This window comes from Poecile atricapillus, chromosome 1 (assembly GCF_030490865.1).
Source record: "Poecile atricapillus isolate bPoeAtr1 chromosome 1, bPoeAtr1.hap1, whole genome shotgun sequence".
Classification (NCBI taxonomy): Eukaryota; Metazoa; Chordata; class Aves; order Passeriformes; family Paridae; genus Poecile; species Poecile atricapillus.
The window spans coordinates 135,766,307-135,789,564 of NC_081249.1; the positions used below are offsets into that span (position 1 = coordinate 135,766,307).

Genomic DNA, 23,258 nt, shown 5'->3' on the forward strand with positions numbered 1-23,258 from the left:
TGAATGCAGGATGGGGATGGTCTCTATCTAAGTAAATCTTGAGAGAAATTAAGAACTATGCCAGAGTGTATAAACTACTGCTTTAACCACTGCTCAGGCTCTGAGAAATACTTTTACAAAGAAAGGAGTGCAAATGCTGAGGGGACAAGGGCTCATTATGATTTCTGTTACTGGCATGTTTTTTACATGGCTCTTTTTTTTGTGAGGCTGCTGTTTTCCACATACAGACACAGGCCATGGCTCAACCAGTAACTAATGTCTCCCATTAGGAAAAACACTGTCCTATATGGCAACATGGTTGTTCTACTGTGGGTGTTGTTGAGAGCCTTAGGAGACAGAATTCAAACAGCAAGCCTGGGCTGGGACTTCCCTTGAAGAAAATCCCCTGTATCACTGTAATCCTCCAATCAGTGATTACACTCTACTGATTAGGGATGTAAGAGATAATGATTATTACACAAAAACCCCCCAAGTTGGCATTTAGATAGCTCTATTCAACTGCAAAGTGTTTTACATAATTAACCATGATGGGATTGTCTTTGCTGCACCTCTGTAACAGTCTATTCCCACACAGTTTTGAAAGATACATGCGAGAGCCAATTATGCAAAGTGTCAAAAATGGATCTTTAGGAGCTCTTCCCCATTCTTCTCAGTGCCCAGCATGGGGAGCACAATGACTTTGACGCTGTGGTACTGCCAGGCTGGTACGTGGTAATTTCACAGTGGCCATGAGAGAGTGATGTCCCCTGGGGATGGCATTTTCTTGTCACCTTTTGAGCTCCTAGGAGTTAGCTAACATGAGTTTCATCTGAAACCTGTAAGGCACTCTTTAAACTATAATGAGTTTCAAGACCAAAGGACTTATCAGGACAAATGACTGTGATCTGCAGCACTACACAAACCACAGACTATTGAGTCCTGCCTCAAACCTAAGCTGGTCATGAAATGTGACCATTTCCTTTAAGCAAAAAGCTGGGTCTTATTCTTTAGAGAAAAAGAATCTACTGTGTACAACAGCATCCTACCACCAGATATGTCTAACTTGAGATTTAAACTCTTGGATCAATTACAGAGCCCTTTTCTCTCACAACCCTTTTTCCTTCCTGTTCTCTTTTTAAGGACTGCAATCACATCACTACTTCATCTTTGCCTGTTTATGTAAGGCATTTAAAATTTCTCACCATAATGTCACTTTCCAAAATCCTTATTATTTTTTTACATCTTTTCTGGATCCAATCAAATTGTGAAGATTTTGGAAAAAACGTGACTATATGAACTAGACATTGCATATATTGTTACACCTATTTTACACAAAGGGGAGCAGAAGTATGGTGTCTACATCCCATAAGTCTTCCAAAAACGTTTTCCCCCACCTTTGCTATATGCTTTTAAGTTACTGGGAAACAGATCAATACTTACTGCAAACATTTTAATAATAGTAGTTTTTACTACATTTTTACTACACATAATTAAGTTACTGTAAAAGAGTAAACTTTCTAATACTGTTGGATATAAGCAATGATATTAAAAATTTTATCTATATTTCACACAGCTTACTCTCAGGTTAGCATCACAAAACGCATTTCTCTTGTCAGTAATTGATGCCTTCTCATATTTGATGTATTGGAAAAAGGAAAAAGTATTGGAAGAGGAAATTATTAACAATATTTCAAAATGCTGAGGCCTTTCAAAGGTAACTGAAAGAACTCTTCATGTGTAGTTGTTTGGATGCAGGATTGAAATTGGCCTGTTTGCTGGACCTGAGCTGTGTTTGACACACAAGTGTGTTGTAGGCAACCTAGTGCACTCAACAGAGACAGGTCCTGCAGACCCAAAGATGTACAAGGAGCTTGGCCAATCAGTCCTTCTGTTCTGTTAATGATCTCAAATTTTTAATTTCTCAGATCATTTCTTAGAGGTCTATTGTTCCTGTTACCTTGTATTGTCTAGAAGAGAAGACTTTGGGAGCACTGGGAGAGGTTACTGTCTTTGATCCATTTAAGACATCAGGCAAGACTAAACCCCTCCTGTCTGTACCACACTTGCATCTCTAGAAGAGAAACTGAGAAAGCTATGCAAGATATTTTGAGTGAAGTCAAGGCAGTGTAAGTGCTTCTGCCTAAAGCAGAAGAAAAGCTGGGGCACTTTTCCATTCAAGAAGCAGAGAACATGAAATCAGGTAGATCACCCCCAGGAGAACTGACTGAACTGAATATGAAACAACAAGTACAGAGCTAATAAACCTGAACTGTCAGCGATGGTGTTACCTCATACAAGGACAGGAGAGGGAAGCCAGCTACAATGTTCACCAGTCCTTAGCAGATGAACACTGGCAGAGGGCTGTCAGAGAATCATGACAAAGGAACAATTGTGTTGCAGTGACAACACAGCAAAAGCATTCCCAGTCCACCTGTGATGGAGGATGATTGCATTCTGCTGGGGAAGAAGTACTGATTGTAGGAGGAGGTTGCAAACACCATGGTCTGTTTCCATTTTGACTCACTGCTACTACAATAGTAGCAGTGAAAGGAGACAGGACAGAAATGAAAAAGTGGTTGTAGAGGGTCTTTGCTATCATGCTATTGCTCTTCATCCCAACATAAGCCACCCCTTTGACTTTAAAGAGAAGGTACTGCTTGTTTCCTGTCTGACCAGCTCCTTCACCCTCCACATAGCACAGAACTGCATGATATTTAGGCATCAACTTAATATAATTTTCTCAAAGGAAGAAGATATTTCCTGTTAAAGGAGAAATAAATAAAAAATTACTATTTGTTACAAAAAGCAGAGAGTTTAGTTGCTAATGTGCTGACTGGGTGGGAGAAAGAGAGTGGCTTGGGATTTGGAGGTATAATTAGGTTCACGCCCAGAACATGCTGTTACAGAACCCAGAAGGTAAAGAGGAAGAGGTAAAAGAGAGAGCTCAAACTTACATCTGTTTGAATGATGCTCCATGCATTAGTGAGGCCAATATTTCCATCTGTCCCATACAAGTGAAGTCCTTTCTTCAGATCCCGTTGAGCATACTTGTCAATCTAAAACCAAAAGCACAGACACAGAACTTGAAATTTGCTGAGTATCACATTTCAGAATCAAAGTACACAGAGCATAGAGATGCTGGACAACGGTTCTGTCCCGAAATCAATAAAAGTTTAACCGACGCTTTGTAAATAACATGAGGAGTTCCTCTTCTGAGTTCATGTTCCTGTTTCCCATCATAGAGACCTTTAATACATCTTTTCCCTTCTCACATAACTACCAAAGTACTACAGGGAGACTGGATGCAGCTTAACCACTCATTTTTGCAAATAAGCCTATCCATGAAAACATTCATCTACACACAGCGTTTCCCTTCAGCTTACTATCTTTAATTGTGACCAAGTGCATTGATGTGTACCCTTCCATACTGGAAAACAGACAGACATGGTGTATTCCCTAGTGATTGCCCCTCTGGAGCTCATCATTCCAACGGGGGGGGCGTGTGTCTAAAACAATATAACCAATGCTAATTTTGAGTTAACAGAGGCAGCAAAGGTATTCTGCTTCTGCCATACACTTGGGCTTTACTTCTGCTTTGTGCAGTCAGAATTGTTTTCTTGACTGCAGCTGCAAAAAAGGTGGATGAAAAGAATCTTGTGCAGTGTAAAAGAGGAATTTTCAACCCACTGCATCATAATTGTTATGGGGAAAATACAAAGTTACTCAACAATATGACTCTACAAAAATACTATGACCTCAAAAGCTCACCAGGAAGCTTCTGCTGTATGTGCAAAAGATTGTGCTTGATCTGTCCAGTTCTTTTGCTTCCTTCCTGAAAGTTTACCAGCATCATGTTGAGCCAGCAATAAAAGAGCTTTGAGGCAGTACAAGAAGCAGCACAACTTAATCTCAGCACCTTAACTATCATGCAAGGCCTTTCTCACAGATGCCTTCCTTGAACAGTAGGTGCTGTGATCCCCCTGTAATTATCAGTAAGCTGCTTTTGGCTTTACACAGAGATTATATGTAGTCACTGGTACATTAATTAGAACACCAAAGCTGAAAGCTGTCATTAAATTTGGAATTAGTTGAGAAAATTACAGGCAATAAACTATAAACGTATATGTGTTGGGGATTCCTAGCATTTGCTTAAGAATTAGATTGAACTGTGTTTCAGCTCTGCCCTCACCCTCAGCTCCCTGTGTCTCAACTGGACGTGCTGTGGTCTCCAGCAGAACCATCAATTAGGATAGAAGGGCATGGTTGTGATGCCAGTCTCAGAGAGGCTTGGAAATTTAGTTAATGTCCTACAGAGGCAGTGAGGTGAATTAATTGTTGAAAAACTAATTCTTATTCGGAAACTGACTGAGGTTAAGAGGAACAGGGTAACTGAGGGCAGGTGGGGACACAAATCCAGCTAGGCGATCTGTTACCTTGAAGATGAAAGAGAAAGGTTTATTTTTAATATTAATTTTTCTCACTTGAGAATATCTGCCCTGTAGAGTGAGAGAGCTACACACCAGTCTTATGTTCATATCAGCACTAATATGGAACAAGGGAGAGAACAGCAATTCTTATCTGAAGGGTAAATGCCATGTTAACAAAAGGATGCAAAATGCAAAGTTTGCATCTCCTCATTCAAGTTTTGCTTTGCAACCTTGACATCCTATTTGAGATGGATACTAACATCATGATAATTTATTAACTAACCATTCATAGAAGATCGAAGTTTTGTTAGTCCATGTGTGCTTTAGCGTGGTCTCAAGAGATTGTATCACCAAGGATTCCTGATCTGCTTTGTACCTGGGGAAGACTCACTAGAAAGCAACTTGCTGAAGCAAAATGAAAGCAAGTCCTCTTCCTCATAAAATTAACCACTTCTCCTGCTCAAAGAGTGCAAGGCCTTTATACTGGGAACACAGCTGGCATCAGATTTCTGTATTTCAGAAACTAAGTAACCAGCAGAGCATTAGTCAAGAAAACAGGCACTATGTGACCAGTTCTCCCATTGCTATTTCAGAAAGCCTCAGCATGAAGTCCTGCACATGGTATGACCCATCATTATTTGTTGTTTCAAAAATAAAATGCCTGCTTGAATCTTGCTTGGAAGAGGATGTAAGTTTTTTTTTTAGAATCCCACACCACACATGTCTCATTTCCTTATCTCTCCTCTCATCTCTTTTCAAGCTGCAACTTTGAAAGAGGCAAACACATGTTGTGGAACAGTATGGCCAAATTGTTTTACCTTTTTATTTCATGTCCACTGACAGGGAGGGCATCTGGAAATACCAGTTTTACACATATACACACAGAGAGAACTTTATATTGATTTGAGTGATGGCAAAGGTAGGATTTTACACAGCTCTCTTTTACTAAAGTTTGCATCTGACCTTCTGATCAAGTATGCTGTACATACAATAGTGTGCTACTTTCTGAAGAACAGCTGATTTAAAGTCTCCTTGTCCCAGAGCTACTCCTTGAAGCATTCACACTCTTCTATTTGCTTACACTAGGGTCAGAAAGGTGTTGATCAAACCCTAGGAATAAGCTTGAACAGCACAGCTGAGTTTGTGGGTTGCCACTGGGCTCCGGGAGAAACGGGGAACAGGGATCGGCCCTTGGCCTCCTGGCACTTGTGTCTGCAGCTGAAGTACCAGCAGGAAGCCCCCACCCTCTGTTTCCATTTGTTATTATTGTGTTACCTTGCATGGAGTAATCAGTAGCCTTGGACTTCCTAAGAGCCCAGACCAAATTAAACTGGAGCACTGTTCTCGCTCCCACTGTGAGGAGCTCAGTCTCTACGTGCAGTCCTATTAGAAGCACATTGACCTCTGTTCAAATAACCTGTGTGCAAGGTTATAAGATGGATATTTTTCCCCCAATTGAAGCACCGCTTGAAGCTCTAGACGTATGATTCCTACTGGCTTTGACTAGAGGGGTAAATAAAATCCAAGGCCTATTTTTGGGGTATAGCTGGCAAGTACTCCTCAAGGTCCTCCTGTTTCCTTCTACTCTCAATTTTTTTTCCTTCCTCTAAATATTTTTAGAATAACAGGAACTTTTCAATATGCCTTTATTCTAATTGTAAGTTTGATTTAAATGAAAACTCCCCAAACACCCCCAGCTGTCTCTTCTGCCTTTAATTTGAATTTTTCAGAAAATGATCTTTCTGAAAATGAAATGCTGCGCCGCAGTGATTCATCACATCTCCTGACAAATGATCCTACCCAATATTCACCAATCTGTCAGCTTCCCTTGTTTATCTCCGAGCTACCAGTCCTCAGCCAGGCAAAATGTCTATCTCAAATCAGGACTGAAGTATTATATTTAATATTCTGCAATTTGAATCTGCTGCATTCTTCCATACACAAGCCAGGCCCTTCACAAATCACAGCTCTAGTGAAGTAGCAGAAAGAAGAATAACAAAAACTCTCTGCAGGCAAACTCTTGCTCTAAATGAGATGCCTGTTTTTAGACATGTGCAATACCAGAGATTTCTTTAGACAAAAGAGTTTCTGAAAGATTTGGCAGCAAGAACCTTTTATCAATCTGTTAGTGAAGAAGAGAAAAAAACCTTTTCCTCCTTGGGATTCATTGGTCAACAGATGAGAGGGGAAAGCTTGAAGCTGGCACACCATCCATGTAAACTCCTGTAAGCCCTGGGTTCAGATTTACCGGAGCCTTGCCCATGCTCATCAGCCCCAACAGATTCCAGTGGTGTTTCTGGTAGGGTAAATGTGTCCCAGTGTGGTGATCCACTACAATCCACGCCTACAAGAGAAGCACTTCTTAGAGGAGGGCATGCATATTGCTGCCTTTTATCTAAGCTAAGATCCAGCTCCTACTGTAAACAGCGGCAATACTTTCTCACTGACTTCCATTAGGCCCTAATAGGGCTCTTAAATTTCTCACTGTCCTATTACAAAGACTTTCTAAAAATATATATATACTGATCTAAGGTGGCCAGGTCATGTGCAGAGAGTTTCAGGTAAAGAAGGAAACTCAGTATTTGAACTGAAGAAGGGAAAGCTACAAGAGATGTGGCAGGACTGGAGAGAACCTGCCAGAGAGATCAGGAGAAGTTGCCAGAAGCTGGATGTTAGAGAGAATGGGCAGAGATCCATCTGAGCTTCACCTAAACTACAGCCAGGACAAAACATTGCTCAAAAAAATCTTACTCCAGCCTGCATATAAATCCAGGCCAAATTAAAGTGTTTCCTTCTTAACCTGTGTTCCCTTGAGGCAGCTACTTAAGCTGTAGCAATGTACACATAAGGCTGCTTTTACTGTCAGCTTTGTCCCCTCACTGCCTCAGAAATCCAGAGCCTCTGAGCAGAACTGTGGCTGGCTGGCTGACAAGCCCAGCTGGAGAAGCCAGCATGCTTCAAGAGGACCTGGGGCTGTCAGACTCTACCCTGTCTCCTTGAATAAGACAACCTAAGGATAATTGAGGATGAGATAAAAACTGTGTAACAACAGAAACAACAAACTCCTGCTTAGCACAGACATGCTGAAAGCACTACATGAACATTCTGCACTGCAAACACCCAGGTTTATAATTAATTCCATCTCTGTTTTACAGATGGGGGACTGTAGGGGCCTTCTCAGTTCCTGGGGGTGGTTCCACAGACCTCTCACTCTCTGTCTAAATGAAGGGCTTTGGAGTTTATGTACTTACTGCTAAGGCACAAAACAGAAGACAAATACTGTTCCCTGAGAAGCCCAGTCCTGTAATTTTGCTGCTGATCAGCAGGAGGAAGTGCTTTGAGCAAAACGTCTTGGGCAAACAAGAGAATTGTGTCTGTGCAGAGCACGGGTATTACCAGTATTTACAGCTAATATGACGCACAACTTTGATCAAACTGATGCTCCAGCGATACTGAAGGCACAAAGTCCTTCCCCTGTCCCAGCACACTGAGAGGGAAGGTGGCTTTGCTGTAATCTTCTCTGGAATAAAGGTCAAAAGAAGGCTTTGGGGAGATCCTTATTAACTCCTTTTGAACTTGCTGAAAGCGTGAGATGTCACTTAGATTGGGCATAGTGTTTAGGAAAAGGCCAGAGGATGCCAGCAGCATCCCCAGATTTCTAGCCTGCAGGCAACTGGAGACTTTTAATTTCAAGCCTCACTGCTTTCCTACCACAACCTGAACAAAACTTCTACCCAAAAAGTCCCGTAAACTGGAGACAGCCTCTCAGCGGTGTTCCAATATAGGTAAGCAAATATTCTTGACCTTTCTGGTGATTGCTTCCCCTACCTCTCTGCCTCTCCAGCAGAACAGGAGAGGCTCTAAGGAAATGACAAAATATCCAGTGGTTTCCCACCGGGCAAAACTTTTAATTTAATGCCTTGATAATCATTCTCTACAAATAGCAGGCAGTGGGAAATCGAATGTAAACAGAAAGTGCCTAATCTATAAGGTCATTTGTGGGAGCCTTTGCCTGCTAAGAAGAGATGAGATTGATTGTACCAACAGGTAAGGCTTGTTTAAATGAGATATCCCGGAGCCGCTCTATAAGAAGCTGAGAGCCATAAATGCTCTCCTCACCACTGAAATCTTCCTTACACCATCTGCCTATAAATAGAAATATTTTAAGATTTTAGTAAATAAGAGATAATGCATGATTTTTGTTGATATATGGCAGTTAAGGGACAATATACTAATTTCTTGCCAGTATCAGCAATGTCACACATCTCCAGAACACTTCGCTGAGCACTGTGGGATTCCCTTCCTTGCTTCTTCCCCAAATGTGAAACAACTTCAGCAGTTGATGTCTAGGGTTTTTTGGTTTTTTTTTTGGTTTGGTGGGTTTTTTTGTAATTGCTTCCTTTAGCACAGAAATGCACTAACTAGTGAATTCTGTTCTCCTAGCTTGACTGCAAAAGTCAACATCTGTCATCACTTTACAGATCCTCTAGACTTCAATGATTTAGTTGGAATACTTATTGCTCTAGCAGTGTTTGATATCAACAGAGATACACTGGCACTGGCTGTGTAACTTCAGAAGAGTAAAGAATACAGGAACAGAAGATCAAAGGAAATGGTCTGGGAGAAGAAAAAATGTATGTTTCTGAAACCTACTGGCTTAGGTCAGCTGAGGTAAGACCTTTCAGCTGTGCCACAGGCTCTCCACACAGTCTTGAAAAGTCACTGTTTCTCTTGTTTCAGCTATTTGTAAAACAGGAATAACCTGACTCTAGTCATGCCATAAAGTTAATAACATAATAAATAATTTGCAGAAGGCATTTGAATACTAAACCCAATCTGGAAGATGCAGGTCTTGTATAGAATCTGAGACAATGAATGGAGTTTCTAACTTGAGAGAGAGAGAGAAAAAGAATGAGGAAGGGACTTTCCTGACACTTAGAGGTAAAACTGAGGCTCATCAGGAAGCAAAAGGAAGGACAAGTACATCTTGCACTGGCCTGGAGCAGGCAATTGGTGAAACTGCAAGAGAAAGAGTCTCCCTCTGTGTGCTCTAGGAAGAACCAAGAAGTTGCAATAGTGTTTAATAAGAAACTAATAAAGTCAAAGAAGTCTGGTTTTTCAAACCAGTGTTTCCTGGGGCCACAGTTTGAGTATATAATTAATTGCAGCTCCAGCCACTGTCTTCTGCCCACAAGCACCTGCTTGTGCTCAAGTGCAGGCATCAGCAACTAGCTGAAGCTGCAGGAAAGAAGCCACCGAAACATCCCTGTACTTTTCATACTATTGAAATGCCAGTGAATGCCACAGCAGCTTTAGTTCCTCTGTTTTAAACAGGAGATCACAGAATGGCAACTAGATAGGCTCTGCAACTCAAAATTTTTCATGCAAGAGCAAATTCAAATGTTTCCAGCAAACTGCACCTGATTTTGTCCAAATGATGCCTTTAAAAGTCCAAGAGAGAGACAGGCATTTTATCATTGTTTAGCTTCCTATTACTGCTGGTGTAAGGGGAAACACACTGCTCTGTAGCCAGAGGCCACTGCCATGTAATCTGTTCTTAGACACAGCAACAGCTGAATTACTTGTGCATCACGTCCCCTGGTTTGTTTAAATAAAGTACATAGTAATAAGCTCACAGACACAGGCTCAAAATGTTAAGCTGCAGCTGTGCAGATTCTTGGCTCGTTTAGAGAATTAAGCCAGTAAGGTACTTCCCAATGAGATAGTCCAAGACCTTAAAAAAACCCCAATCTTCTTTATTTTTAGTGAAACTAGGGGTAAAAGCTTTGAATATGAATTCTTGCCTTGCTGCTTCTTGTTTCAAATGAGTTTGAATGTTGCAGCAAATATGGGGGAAGGGCTGGGTGAAACTAGGCAGGTAAATCAAATCAATTGCTTACTCAAAAGCCTGACACTGCAAAGTAACTACCACGTTATTAAGTCAATTCTTCTTAACCATTATGGATTTTGGTGACAAAAGCCTCACCAGTGTGTCAGAGAAATTTCAGGTGAGTGAACTCTAAAGTGCATGGTTTTTGTGACACACCTAATTATAGAACATTCAGGATACATTTGATTCTGATTCTGTAGAAGGAAACTTTTGATTACATATAATGAGGCTCTTCTTCAGATTATTAAACTGGTTGGGAAAAAAGAATGCCCAACCTCAACAGCAGTGACACAGGCAAAGCTGGGAGTCATCGTGGTCTAACTGTGCCATTTCTTTTCCAGAATGAAACTCCCTTTGCAGCAGGTTTTCTTCTTGTACTTCATATATTGCTCCAAAGCTGACTGACACAAAAGAATTTCTGTTCCCTTTCTCCAGTTACATTTCCCAACAACTGCTGCCCTCAGCAAGCCTCCTCTGCCTTCACAAATTAGCCTCGTGTTCCACAGATCTCACAACCTACCCTCAAATCCCTTGTCTCCCTCCTGTGCCATCCCTCACTCCAATCGTCTTTCCCCACACATGCTCCTGATTCACTCCTTTCCTTCCTGTCCCAGTAAATGGTAATTTTGGCTTGATCTCTAGTGGCCACAGGGGCACTCCAGTGCCAGGGTGTAAAGACTCCTCTGAACTATGCTCATGTATTGAAATCCCACACGCACTGAATCCAGACCAGCAGCAAAGGCAAACACTCCTTTCAAAACCTATGCTCATGTTGAGCATATTCCCAGGTTATCTGTATTCATCCTCCTTACCTTTTGTTTTCTTTTTAAATTTTAAAATAGATAATCACTTTCATTTGTCCTCAACAGTCATCAGTATAACCTCAGATAAACAAATTGGGAAGGATGCTAATTAACATGATACATGCTGTTGAGCCTTTGTTCGCCAAGAGACATGAAAGATGGGTTGCATTTGTGTTTGGAGTGCTAACAACCTGTTATCTCCAACTACACAGACCCAAAAAAGAGCACCAATCCCCCCATCCACCTAGGGATGCACATGTCAATAGAGCTTTGGATTCAATTAGCTGCCACAAAGGCTTTAGGACTGCGGAGGCAAGTGAAAGCAGGGAGACAAGGCACTTCCCTTGTAGGAATGAATGACCCCCGTGTGATTAGGTACCAGGAACAGTGACATTGGACATATAATCCTTTGCAGATGCTGCAGGCTGGAAAAGGGGAAGGCAGCACTTTGCTCACAGAGATGAAGAACTTGGCCATTTGCCCACTGAGCCATTTGCTGCAGCCATCCCATGGGATCAAACTTGGCTTCAATTATTTACCATACTCATTTACTTAGCTTAAAAGTGAATGAGAGAGCGTTCAAATAAGAGAGAGCACTACTAAAATATCAGAGGAGGAGGGATAAAGCAAATCATGCCCTGGGCTCCCACTGTGGGAAGAAGATGAATGAGGCCCCCACACTAAATGTGGGATATCTGCAAATCTGTTTATCCAGTTAACTTAATTCCCTCACATATTTATGACTTTGGTAGAAAAATCAGCCAAAATACAGATTTGTTCATTGCTGTAAGGTAAAAACAACTCTGCAAACATCAAAACAATTACACCCTCTCTGTATCAGGTCTCTGGTGTCACCTGAGCCTTGCTAGAGCCATGGGGAAGGCTCTAAGCTCCTATCCACAGGCATGGGCATTGCCACCTCTTGGTGTCAGAGCTGCTCTGCTGAACACAGACTTCAGCTCCACTGGTACCAGTAACAAGCTGCAAAGATGCTGGGGGAGAGGGCTGGCTAATTTCCTCAGGGGTAGAAATTTTCCCTATTCCTTAGAACAAGGAAAACAAATGTGCTAATAAGCCATCTTTCTCTGAGCTGGAACTAAAAGAATCATTTAAAAACAAAACCCACTGAAGGGTTAAAATCTGCTACTCTGCCTGGAGAAACTTGTCTGGCAAGAGTGATTCTGTGGAAACAGATTGAAAGAGCTGTGTCTTCCTAGATCCAGGGAACGTTAATCCTTAGGGGAAAGCAAGGATTGCATACAGCCTGCTTTATTATTCTTAAGATAAGCTTTCTCTGAAATTAACTTACTTTAAATAAATAATGCTGTGAGGAGAACTACCACCATCCTTGGAGGAAACAGAGCAGCAGGCGAAGTCAAGTGAACTCCAGTGGCTTCATTCCTCTGGCAGTGTGGTCTCTGCTCAGTCTGGAAGTAGGAAAGGTGCACAATGCACCCCTTGAGAAAGAGGGCAGCACAAACCCAAAAATCCAGGACAAACAGTGGGCTTTGGAGGAACAGCTGGCTACCCAGCAGAAACCCAACAAAACCAGTGCAAGAGTTGCCTGGCAAAAGACCAGAGAAGGTGATGATCCCCCTTACCTATCTTCCTTGAAAAAGTGCTATTTTCTTCCAATCACTTTGAAAAACAAAGGATATGCTAAATGCCAGCTCATCAGCTGGCAGGAATCTTCCTGACAATGGAGCTGCTCACATTTATGCAAATTGGCGTCCTCATGTGGTTCTGCAGTGGCTCAGACCCATGATTCTATGAGGGCAAGCTTGGAAACTACTCCCTCTCCAAACCCATGACCCTGACACCATGGGTGTTCTGACCTTCAGCAAGTGGAATTACTGGGTTTAATTCCCAGGTAAGCTTTTCAGTGATGATATCATAAACTGGTAAACAAAATGTCTTGGAAAGCTGGTAAATAACCAAAGTAACAGAAGTGAATAACTGCTATTAAATGCCTCCCTTATTTTAACAAAACAAACAATTGCAGCTCCTCAATACACTTCACTGAAAGCAGATTTAATCGTGAATGGAATGATTTGGGACTCAGTCACTGCAAATGAATAAACTACATGGAGATTGCTTCCCATAATAACAGAAAACAAGCAAATAAACAAACTGCCAGTCACAATTATATGGTACCAAATGCAGGTTTCCAACACTCTCTTCTTCAAATGATGTCAGAACAAAGCCACATTTCTCACTGGAAGTCACATGAGTTGAATGAAAAAGGAAATATGGCTGATACCCCATATGTTAAACAGAGATAAGTGACAGTGCCTTCACCAAGTGAGAGACTGGATGTTCCACACAGAACAGAACTGCATGTGCTGTTTTTGCACAGAAAAAGTGGCTTTTACCAAATGAGCAGCAGCCACCCTACTAAGTGGCACCAAAGGTGCTGTGTTTTCAAACAGGCAGAGCTTAGGACCTCAAACGAGTTCCTGCCACGTGCCAGAGCCTCTAGCAGGAATGGCACCAAGGTGCTCAAAGCAAACCAGGCAGACTGAACCACTGTCTGTGATGGTCTGGTTTGTTCAGGAACAGTCTCTGTCAGAGGGGTGACTTATCCCTTGGAGATGAGCAGAAACCAAAGTGAAAGATTAAATCTGCCACATGTGACACAGTCCCAAGAACACCTGTGAGGGTGCTCCTCAGCTGCCTTGGGCTTATTATGTGAACCTAATTTATTGTTCATGTTCCTACCTTTCAAAATGAGCCCCTCTTTCCTAATTAAGAGACTGACTTTTTACAAAAGAGAAGCATTAATCCCAAGTCTCTCCTTAAAAGTGGAAATTGTCTGCTCCCTCTCATCCCCCTTGGATTCTGATGTTCAATAACACTGCCTGCAATAGCTCCAAGACATTTTTTTCCATAAGGCATTCATTTGTGTCTCTCTATCTACCTAAATTTAGTAGTTTTGACACCTCTGAAGAGCTCAAAATTGACTGAAAATTGCTATCAGTGTCAGGGGTTATGGGGGCACAAGAAGAAAAAAGAAGTCACTGCAGCCACATTGAATGTATTTTAAAAAGTAAAATTTAAAACAGCACAAAAAAACCCCCAAAAAATAAAACACCAAAAAAAAAAAATTATCAAAACCAGGATTCATTCAGCAGGGTTTTTAGTGGGTTTTTGATCCAAAGTTATTTGGTATTTTTCTGATGATACGGAAGCATAAAAATCACTGCTAATGAAATTTTGCAGATACCACACAAAACTTGCCATGCATTAAAGAATCTGCTGATATCACTTGTCCTGCTTGGTTACAGAGCCTCAGGGCTTATCCAGACAAATACCAGAAAAGACACGTGAGGTCACACTACGAGATTGGAAACTATATTCTGGAAAGCAGGAAATGTGTGGAAGGACTGAGGAAATGGAAATGGACATGCTCTGAGGGCAATATTCCCAGCTCACAGAGGAAACAGTCATGGGTTTATTCAACATCAGCTGCATAAAGGCAGATTATTGTCATTACCTCTACACTGCAGAACTGATACCCATGTTTTAAAAAATCTACTGAAAATTTGAAAAGATTCCAGAGAAGACCTACAATAAAAAGCCATTACTGAGAAGTGTGTTTTCCTTCACATGACTAACATTCTTGGAAAAACTAAATAGAGTGACAAGGTCAAAAAGCAGTGTAATTGCAATCTTCAGGTATCCACATGGAGCAGCAGTTCTCAACAGAAGACAGAACTTTATTCTATCTAACACAAAGAGATTGAATGAGAGTTAATGGTTAGAACTTTTAAGACAGACAAATACAAGATAGAAACAAGGCATAATTTTAGCCATGAAGTAAAAATAAACCCTTGGAACAAATCATTGAGGAATGAGACATAGTCAATGATGCCTTTAAACCAAGATTCAAGAATTTTGCAAAATTACAGTTCAGATGTAATTAGTTTGATGACAAGAATACTGACTGAAACACTATGGACCATAGAGGACTGTAACTGTTTCATCTGGTCTTAAAATTCACAAATCTTCCCAACAAGCCACAAGTTTTCCATGGATAGGGACCGGGTTCTTCATGCCAGATTATGTCACCTATGCCCTGCACTTTGACCTTTCCTTCAAATCCATCCTGAAAGAACAGCTGACAGCAAACGTATCAGTTTCTAGCACATCCCATCCTGGGACTCCAGCACTGCTCCTTTTAAACTGGCACTTGTAATCTGGGGCAGAAATTCTCCTCAATCACAGCCTGAGTTATCTCAATGAGCTCTGTATCTGCCAAATCCATATCTCCCTTGTCCATGTCAACACTGACTGTCCTCTGGGAGCTGTGTCATCCAAGATACAGAGGCCAGCTGCTCCAGAGCCACCATATGCAGCAGGCTCATGTGCCCTGCAGCACATTCATGGCATTTATCTCAGAGGCTGCTTTCATGTGGCTTCCCTGGTTACAGTGTGGGAGCCTGCACGCCCTCAGCCCCAGGACTGGGGCTGCAGGGACATGCCAAGCCTGAGGACTCACAGGTGAGCAGCTCCAAGATGTGTTGCCTTAACTCCCCGGTTACAAGCAAGCACATTTCAGTCCCTCTTATATAAAGTTGGGACTCCAAGAGAAACAGCAAAAGGTGCCTTCAATTTAACTTTCAGAAATGAATGTCCCATGATTATTCTGCAGTCCAAACAATTGAGTTCTTTTGGCTCTTTTAATTTCATAGGAACACTGTCTCTTCCCTGTCCTTTGTCCTTTACCTGTCCTACCAGCTACTTCCCTGAGAATTTGCAGCACTGGTTTGGCAGGGTGTGGAATCACCAGAACCCTCTCCAGACCACACCCAACTACTGCTCAAAAAATCAGGCATATTAATGCTGGAAAAGGCAGTTTTAGAGAGAACAAAAATGTGTCTGAGACCAATTCTGCTGTTTATTCATCATTGATCATTTTCCTTTAACACATTTTCCCCCTTCTGTCAGGGGAGTGCAAAACAGCCTGTTTGGCTCGGGATGAGAAACAGCAGAACCTAAATATTAAATACTGAAGAGTCAGAGAATGTTTTTGGAAAAGACCTGTAAGTAACAAAAAAAAATCCCAACCCGCCCCAAAGTAACCCAGCAGCATGAAAAACAATTGCAGGCTGGGATTAATCTGTACAAGTCACTAAATCCAAAGGAGCTACCTGGTACTTTTACCAGGACCACCAGCTTTTGGGGTACTTTGAGAAGTCCTGTATTACTGGCATGGGAGTTTGTAAAATACTCCAGATACTGAATCCAGCAACTGGAGTTGAGAATTTTGGCTTTTACTAAAAAAAAAGGATCTATTATAAGATGCTGAGGCCTTGTGGTTTATGCTAGAAGCTTTAAAATATTAAAAAACAAAAGGCAAGTCCCCTCCCTCCAGCTTAGTAAGAAGAAAGAGTTGTATTTGTCATTCTGCCTCACTGCCATTGTTACCTTGCATGATTTCATCCAGTGAAGGCTGGCAGCTTCCCAGCTCTGGTGAAACTCTGGCATAGCTCCATGGGCTGATGATAGGACTATTTAACAGATGCTGTTACTATTTAGACTGTTTATACTTGTTCCAAATCTCACAAAATAATGAGTACTGGACATACAATACCATCACCTGAGCATCAAAATGCACTTACAAAAATTACTGAAGACCATTTCCTTCTTATGAAATGCCTGTGTTTTATTGGTGGTTGTTTTTTGTTTTCCCCAGAATCTATTTAAATCTCTTTTTTTTTTGACAAAGCATGACCGCTTTAACAAGAGGCAGTGACCAAGTCCCCTCAGCTGTGTACTTGTGACAAGCAGGAGCTCTCAAGTGGTCACATAAGAACTGCTTCACTGTGCAATGATCTGACAACAGATGGGCAAGTCTTTGATATCTAACTTTCACCTTTCTTGGGCTTGACTGCTAGAAAATGCAAGTCAAAATTGCTAGAATCTTTAGCTATTATAGCTTTTCCAAAATAGAAAAGAAAGATACAGGATCTGGTGTTTTTCCCTATTCCTATACTTCTTGACATAGTGTTGCTGGAATTTTCACCATCACATCTGTGAAGACAAATAGAGAAAAAAAACAAACAACAAAACCCAAAAAAACCCAACAACAACAAAACAAGAAGAACAACACAACAACAAAAATCAGCGGCCCAAATTACCTTTCTAATCAACACGGACAACATGTTGACTGTAATTTCAGAAGACTATTCAATCTAGTATTACTTTGGGATATAAAAACCTGGCATACTCTTCTGAGTGCTGGTCAGGTCAGTGGTCAGAGTCCCTGTCTCTGAATTTTGGAAAATCTGGAAGTCATCAAGAGAACTCCCAATGGTGAAACCCATCAGTATCACTTGAAGTGCTGCAGTATATTAACAGTGAAAAGAATCACTACAACTCTCAAACCCCATTGTGTCAAAAGATTGTGTGGCAGCAACTCTGACAGGAGGAAAGACTCAGGAATCACCAAGACAGAATGTGGGATGTAAATCTCACAGGAATCAGTGCCCCTGGAGGATGAAAAGCTTTGGGAAACTGGCTTTGTGACACCACAGGCAAACATGCCAGTGCAGAAATTTCTACTGGAGGAGAAATGCGCCAGTTCTCTCTGCTGCCAGCACAGCCAAGGCTCATCAGCACCACCGAGAGATTCACACAACTAAAACATGGAGGGCTCCAACAGCGCTATGGAAAGTCTTGGGACAGGGACTGGATTCCAATTGTTCTGAAGCTGCAAAGCCACATCCCCGTGGATGTCAGACTGTCCCCACATCCCCAGACTTCATTAAACACTATTAATTTCTTTGCTAACTTCACATTAGTGGCACCAATGGCCTTACAGCAAAATGCAGGCAGAAGTCTGTGAAAGAAACATTCAGTCAAGAATCACAAGTGCTGTAACCTGGAGGCTGAGCAATGAAGAACCATATCCATCTTGCCAAAGGGAATGTCTCATCACGTAGACAAACAATTTGTTGATAGATAAATGTGCCACAGACAATCTAATCTTGGAAACAGAGCTGAAACCATGCAAATCAAAAGTAACAGATACTCAGCTTTTGCATAAAGCAGCTTTGCAGATGAAAAATGACACCCAGCATACATGGAGTAAATGAGAGGACTGAAGCAAGCCTCAATTACTAACCTCATTGTGCTCACCATTCCTTCTACAACATAAAAAGGACAGCAGAAAAGCTCAGATTAATCAGCCAAGGCTGAATTTCTTCCCACTAAGACAACTTATGCAGACACATAGGGAAGGAAAATAAAATCATTTAACAAACTAGAAAAAAATGGTGCAAAACTGAGAAAGCTGTGTGCTCACTGGAGTACTGTTTCACAACAAATATGTGAGAGCACAAAAACATACACAATTTCTGAAACACCCAATGTAATTGTTGATACTAAAAAAGATAAACCCAAATTTTGATTAAAAAAAGGGTTCATTTGCAGGGTCAATTCAAACAAAATGGATAGGAGAACATGTCTATAGGCAAGATTATTAAAGCAGTAGAAGCACTCTCTGCTCACCCATCTCCTTTTTTTGGGAAGGGCTTTAACGACTCTTATCTCTTTGGATTTGAGGGAAAAGAAAGGACAGAATCAATAGGATAACTATGGCTCTTCTGGCTATTTTAGGTTTATAACCATTTGCAAATTGCATTAAACATCTGGAATTTGGGACAGGAAACTTTTAATTTTCTTTCACAAATCTAATTAACTAAATGAATATGCTCGAAGCAATAGCAAATCCCCCACGTGCATTTTTGAGAAAAGCCATTCTCATGAAACCGCAAACAGCACCAGGCATCCTCTCCTAGACAGGCAAAATGGAGGCCAAAAGGGACACTTTAAGTCTCCAAAAGAGACTTGGGGTTACAAAAATATAACCTCATTTAAAAATACAATAGCTGAGAGCTTGAGGGTATCATTTTTGTCCACAGCAGACAAGCAGTCTGAGTAGTTTGGTAATGAGGATACAAGATTGGGAAGTGGGACTAGAAACCATCATTCAAACCAATGGAAAAAAAAAACCCAATAAAACAACAAAACCAAACGGACAAGCAGACTGGCACTCAGAAAAACTAGCTGCAGCAGAGATTAAATTTTTCTGCAGAAGCATGTCACCCACCCCAATACACACCAGTAAGAAAAAGCTCTGGCAGCAAGAGACAAATTGCTATTTGCTATTACTCTCATAATAATGCCTACAGAGCCACCTCTGTTTTGCCCTGATTCATAATTTATAGAGGGGAGAAAAATGCCACCCATGAAATTACTTTGGCCCTGTAGTTTTTAACTGTCAGAGATGATTTCTTTGAGATCTAATTTGTGATTTGCAGGCTTCATTAAGTTTTCGCAAGTAATTTTAAACTTAAATCACCATTGGCAAATCCATCATTTATTGATAGAAACATTAGGACTCTAATGCAGTGTGACTTGTGATGAAACAAGATAGGAAGGGATTAGGGTGGAAAGAAGTGCTCCTTTTTGCCACAAAAGACCAAAAAAAAATCAGAGAGGGAAAAAATTAGGTTTTCTCTCTCCTATCACTTTGAATGATACACAAAGAGTTTTTTAAGTTATTAAAATTATCTTCTAAAACTTGGGTAAGGCAATACAGCTAATCTCAAGAAGAAGTGTAAAGAGTAAGCTTTCTGTTTCCTTCTTGTTTACAGAAATATTGTAAGGATGGGTGCAGGACAATTCTATCCTATGAAAGACAAGGGAATAAACAAAAGCATGCTAAAGCAAGTAAAACACAACAGAGAAGCCCAGACAGTTAATCCCTCACCAAACTGAATCCCATGATTCTGGCTGAGGATGTGCTGAAACAGTAGAAAGACGATGACTCTATTTTGATTTCTATTTAAGGATTTAGTGCATAGTTATCTCAAACTTTACCAAGTAGATAGCTTCCAAACAAAGAGCATCCAAGAACACTTTTCAGGGGCCTGTATCTATCTGATCCTACCACAAAGAATCTCCTTCATGCTTTGTAGCCCCATCCCTTCAGTGCAGCTTTCCACACAGACAGGATTTATTTATTTTTATATTTCAGACAGCAGTTTTGTTTATTGCACTTTATTTACTTATTTACAATTTATTTATTTATTGCACTGTTCCCCTTGTCCAGCAATTACTTTTTCTGGTCACCCATTTTGAACAGATATGATAAATAAAGCATTTCACACAAGTCACATCAGTGCAGCTCCCAAAGAAAACACAGCTCCAAATGAGGTACAAGGCACTGTTGTCATGGAAAGGTGGGTGATACACAAGCAGAAGTCCCTGCATCTTCTTACCTGTGGCAAAGTGAGGCTGTGCACAAGAATTTACACTTTTTGCCCACAGAAAAAAGTAAGTAAAAGGGATGAAACAGAGCCAGAAATCTTTACAGTGCAACACTATGCAACAACATGAAAAATTAGGAATATGTGGTACAGTTTAAAAAGAGAGGATAACAGGATTACTCTGCCTGGGAGATGCCCTCTGAATTCAGTAAGGTTGTTTCACTCATAATCAAGAAATGACTGTGTGGCTGCTAAGCCAGATTTTACCTATTTTAGAATATCTACCCTCATCACTTTGAGCTGTGTGGGTATTTCTGTGACTTTCTCATTTATTTTTCATATATAAATAATGAATAAGAATATATGAGAATAAGAATATTAAATAAGCTGATTGTAATGCATTTTAAATAAACCTACTTCTTCTTTTTTTAGCTCTAAATTAAATGCAGAGTAAGCACTTCTCAAATACTTGTGGCTAAATTTACCACTGTGAACTTAATGGGTGTGCTGAGGAAACATTTACATGCACCTGTTTTGGCCATAAAGAGAAAAAAGTTTGCACATTCAATACATTCAGCTATACATTCAGCCTCTCCTCTGCCATGACTGCCTGCTTATTATGTACAAATGAAAGATTAAATGTGGAAAACAGGAAAGCTTCAAAGCCTGGACTTTAAAAAAAAAAAACATTTTCAGACACTGTTTAGGCCACCACATAGAAGCTGAGATTTATAAAGTTCTGCCATTCATATTTCAATTCTGTTTCAATAAATGCTATTATAAAGTTCTCAGACTAGTAATAAAAAAGCTATTAATGTGTTTCCTCCACACTAATCAATTCAATATGGGGATTGTGATGTTAACACTACTTTACATTACTGCCTTCGTAATTTCTCATTCTTCCAATATATAAAATAAACAAAAGGTTTTTGGATTCCTTATAGATTCATTTTTATCTCAAAGTGAAAGCTGTGTGAGATTTGTGGCTTCAGACTCATAGCTGGTGATAAGCTTCTCCTTCCTTCCTCTTCTCAAACTAAATATATAAAGAGAGTTTAACAAAATTAATTGCAGCATTCACTGTTCATGAATTTCTATGCTTGTGTAATTCATTTCCTTGCAGATAGTGAAGCAAAAGGGGATTCTCTTGCTGCCAAGGTTACAGGATTCATGAGTTGAGCCTGCTCAGAACTAATGGGGAATAAGTAAAGAATCCCCCTCATCACTTCTTCCACTAGAGGCGAGTTTTTAATCCCTTTAAATTACCTGAGGCCATGGGATTGCATTCCCTAGGATAGAGGGACAGACAGAAAAATGTAGCCAGGAAAATCCTGTGCAGAAAAGCCATTTCTAGCACAATTTGTCCAATGTCTAGTAAGAAACATTATTCCCAGCTTGGGGACCAATCATATTCATATTCATGTTCATATTCATCTCTAGCAAAGCATAAACCCCCTCACTCAATCCCTTCATCCACAACTCCAATCTTCGATCCAGGCACGATGCAGGAAAGGCAAAACAGTCTCTGTTCCCTGAGAAAAAGGCAGCAGCATAAAACCTTCCCTTTCTCCCCACCTAATCCCAGTGCCCAGAGCTGCTGACTGGAAAGGTCAGAAAAGGGGACTCATCCCTCACCAGGATCATTAATGAAGCCTGGGTGGGTGAGGTGAAGCCACAGAGCTCTCCAGGGTCAATCTGGTGTGGATCAAAACTCAATTTCAGGTGCTGGGCACACTTAGGAGAAATAGCTTTATTTGCAGGAAAAGACCTATATAGCCACCCTTCCGAAATCCTAAAGCCCTTCCTGTAAGTTCTGAGACAATCCAAGTCTGAGGAGGGACACTGGTACATCCAAAATGCAATGAGCATTTCCTGAGTTTTCCTGGATTTTTAAGTTAGAGAGTGGAAGGACAATTCAATTTCCTACTTCATAAAATGCAATCCATCTTTCATTCCCCACTCACTTCTATAAAAATCTGCTGAGATAAAAGCTTTTTTTAATTTATTCTTCCACTTCAGCTTGAAATGGATGGCCAGTTAAGCCAGCAGTTCCTGATAAAACAAAGGAAGTGATCCAAACCTACACATTTAATAACATGCAGGCATTTTTACCCTCCACGTACAACCCTATTCCAAAGGGAATATGAAAGGCTCAGCACTGTGGTCACAGGACACAAAAAAGAGACTTTTAAGATTCATTCTTACCCAGGGAATCCTTGGGTAATCCTTCACCCTTGTGAAGCAAGTTTCTGCAGTGGGCAGTGCCCTGAAGCACGTCCCACCACTGTGCTGCTGTTCAGGGTTGCTCCAGCTCAGAGATGACTTGCAGACTTGAGAGGGATTCTGGGCACTCCACAACCCAGCATTTTCAGGAGCTCTTAAAATTCAAGTCTCTCTGAATTACCTCCAAGCAGGTCAACAAGGGAGAGACACCCAAATCACTTTCAGCTTAAAAACAAGTTTTTATTAGGTAAAATGTACTTAAGCATCTGCCAAATATAATTTTCCTTTAGCATTAATTTTTGTCTTTATCAGACTCCATCACCACCACTTCAAAGAGCACCTAGAAATTGCTTAACAACAGCCGCTGTAACAAGTGTCAAATGCTTGCTTTCTTGACTCCACTTAAATCTGTTCAATCAGAACAAAAGTTATCAATGTGCAACCTGAAATTCCCACTGGGAAATAGTTTCAAGGACAGAAGGTGAACTCATGGGCAAGTCAGAATTGACATGGGGACCTCTCAATGTCCTCTTTTCTTGCAAGGTTAGAGCAACCGGGGCACTGCAGGCTTTTAGGGATCAGAAACTTCATCCTCTTAATTCACACTATTTAAATTGTGGATTCATGGTGCTAAGCTGAACAAGGCAAACAGTCTTTGAGG

At 40.8% G+C, this 23,258-nt stretch overlaps 1 protein-coding gene across 2 annotated transcripts in view; it reads right to left on the bottom strand.

Annotated features, from left to right (window-relative positions):
- TSPAN4 (tetraspanin 4) overlaps window positions 1-23,258 on the bottom strand; it is a 420,415-nt gene that overhangs the window by 12,225 nt on the left and 384,932 nt on the right. For both annotated transcript variants that reach the window (XM_058826994.1, XM_058826983.1), the window contains one exon: window positions 2,934-3,035. In XM_058826994.1, the coding sequence (XP_058682977.1) occupies window positions 2,934-3,035 (102 nt within the window). The remainder of the gene's footprint in view (window positions 1-2,933; window positions 3,036-23,258) is intronic.